General features: G+C 42.7%; 1 protein-coding gene across 1 annotated transcript; it reads right to left on the bottom strand.

Annotated features, from left to right (window-relative positions):
- Window positions 1-545: 545 nt before the first annotated feature.
- LOC145418253 (caspase-3-like) lies at window positions 546-884 on the bottom strand. The gene has a single exon (XM_080286699.1). It carries the CDS (start codon window positions 882-884, stop codon window positions 546-548), a length of 339 nt encoding a protein of 112 aa, XP_080142825.1.
- Between the last annotated feature and the right edge of the window lie 577 nt (window positions 885-1,461).

The raw sequence follows: 1,461 nt of genomic DNA, 5'->3' as shown, positions 1-1,461 counted from the left end.
AATCTACCATTTTTATCTTTCACTCCCCTGCTAACTTCACTTCCACCCTGTCTTACTCTTTTCACTTCTCTCCAGAACATTTTCTTACAGTCCCTCCACTTTACACTCAAATTCTTTCCAAATTCCTCATCCACTCTCTTCTTACTCTCTCTTACTAATCTTTTCACCTCTCACTTTCTTTCTACATGTAACTCTCTCTTCCGCCTCTCAACTTCTTCCACGCCCCTATTTCTTATCCATTCATTGTATGCTTTCTTCTTTTGTGCCACAGCCTGTTTCACCTCTTCAGTCCATCATGCTGTTCCTTGCACTCCCCTCCGTCTTCTCTTCCTTCCACACACCACATCACATGCTGCACATATTTCTTCTGTAAATATCATACACACACCTTCCACGTCTCCCATCTGCTCCAATTCATATTTGCCCAATCGTTCCTCCACTTCTCTCTTATACTCTGCCATTTTCTCATCCTCTTGTAACGCATAAATCATTAAAGAGACACTGTAAAGTCACCAAAGCCACTTATGAGTACGGTCCCTTGCTGCTCAACGGATCTTGTTTTTTTGTACAATGTATCTTTTAAAGCCCCAGTCTTCCCACATGGGTGTCGTGGCTTTTCTCTTCTTCATTGTGTCCCTGAGGAGATAATACACATCACGCAGGTCAGTGGGTCCGGCAAGAGATTGCAGGATGTGACAGAGAGAACTGATAAAGATGGTGCCCGTGGTTCGATTCCTGAGCACCTGGACTCCCTCAGCACCGGCGTGGACGTTGACCAGATCGCGAGGAACGTCGATGGTGTCTGTGTCGATCATCTCACACTCGGTTCCGCGGCAGTAGTTAGTCATGAAGATCTTTGGCTTGTTCTTGAGTAGCGGGCACATCTTATCAGTGAACTGGCTTCTTATTTCAGGCAAGCTTATTGTTTCTTGACCTCTACAATAAAATTCATTGCAAGAAAGACCATGGCTCATGACGAAAATAAAAAGGGAGCCTGTCTTCTTTAAACTGTAGTCTTCCCTGATTTCATAAATTGTTTGCATTGTTTCATCTTTCGTCAGATTTTCGTGAACCTTAACACTATACCCCAGCTTGGTAAAGGTAAGCCTCAAATTCTCTGCGTCAATTTTTGCTCCATCTCTATTCTCTGTATAGTTGAACACGTGAACTTGACCGTAGGGTGTCTGACAGGAAGCAAGGTATTCCACTGCAGCACGCGCGTCCCAGTCAACCTTCATCGATGCAACCTAAAAAAAAAAAAATGAAATTTTGTAGACACCGAGGTTACACGTAAATCGTCAGGCGGAAACATGAATAGATTAGTTAAGATTTAATATATAGCTTGCAAGGATTACTGGAAACACAGTTCATCTTCAAAAGCTGTGTATCATGGCCTCTCTCAAGATTTTGTTCTTTTACCAGCTTTTTGCCTCATATATATCAATGGTGTATGAACGATAC

The sequence above is a fragment of the Coenobita brevimanus genome, chromosome 113 (assembly GCF_032717465.1).
Source record: "Coenobita brevimanus isolate Jiangsu-jjx chromosome 113, ASM3271746v2, whole genome shotgun sequence".
NCBI lineage: Eukaryota > Metazoa > Arthropoda > Malacostraca > Decapoda > Coenobitidae > Coenobita > Coenobita brevimanus.
This window is presented reverse-complemented; position numbering and strand designations above follow the sequence as displayed.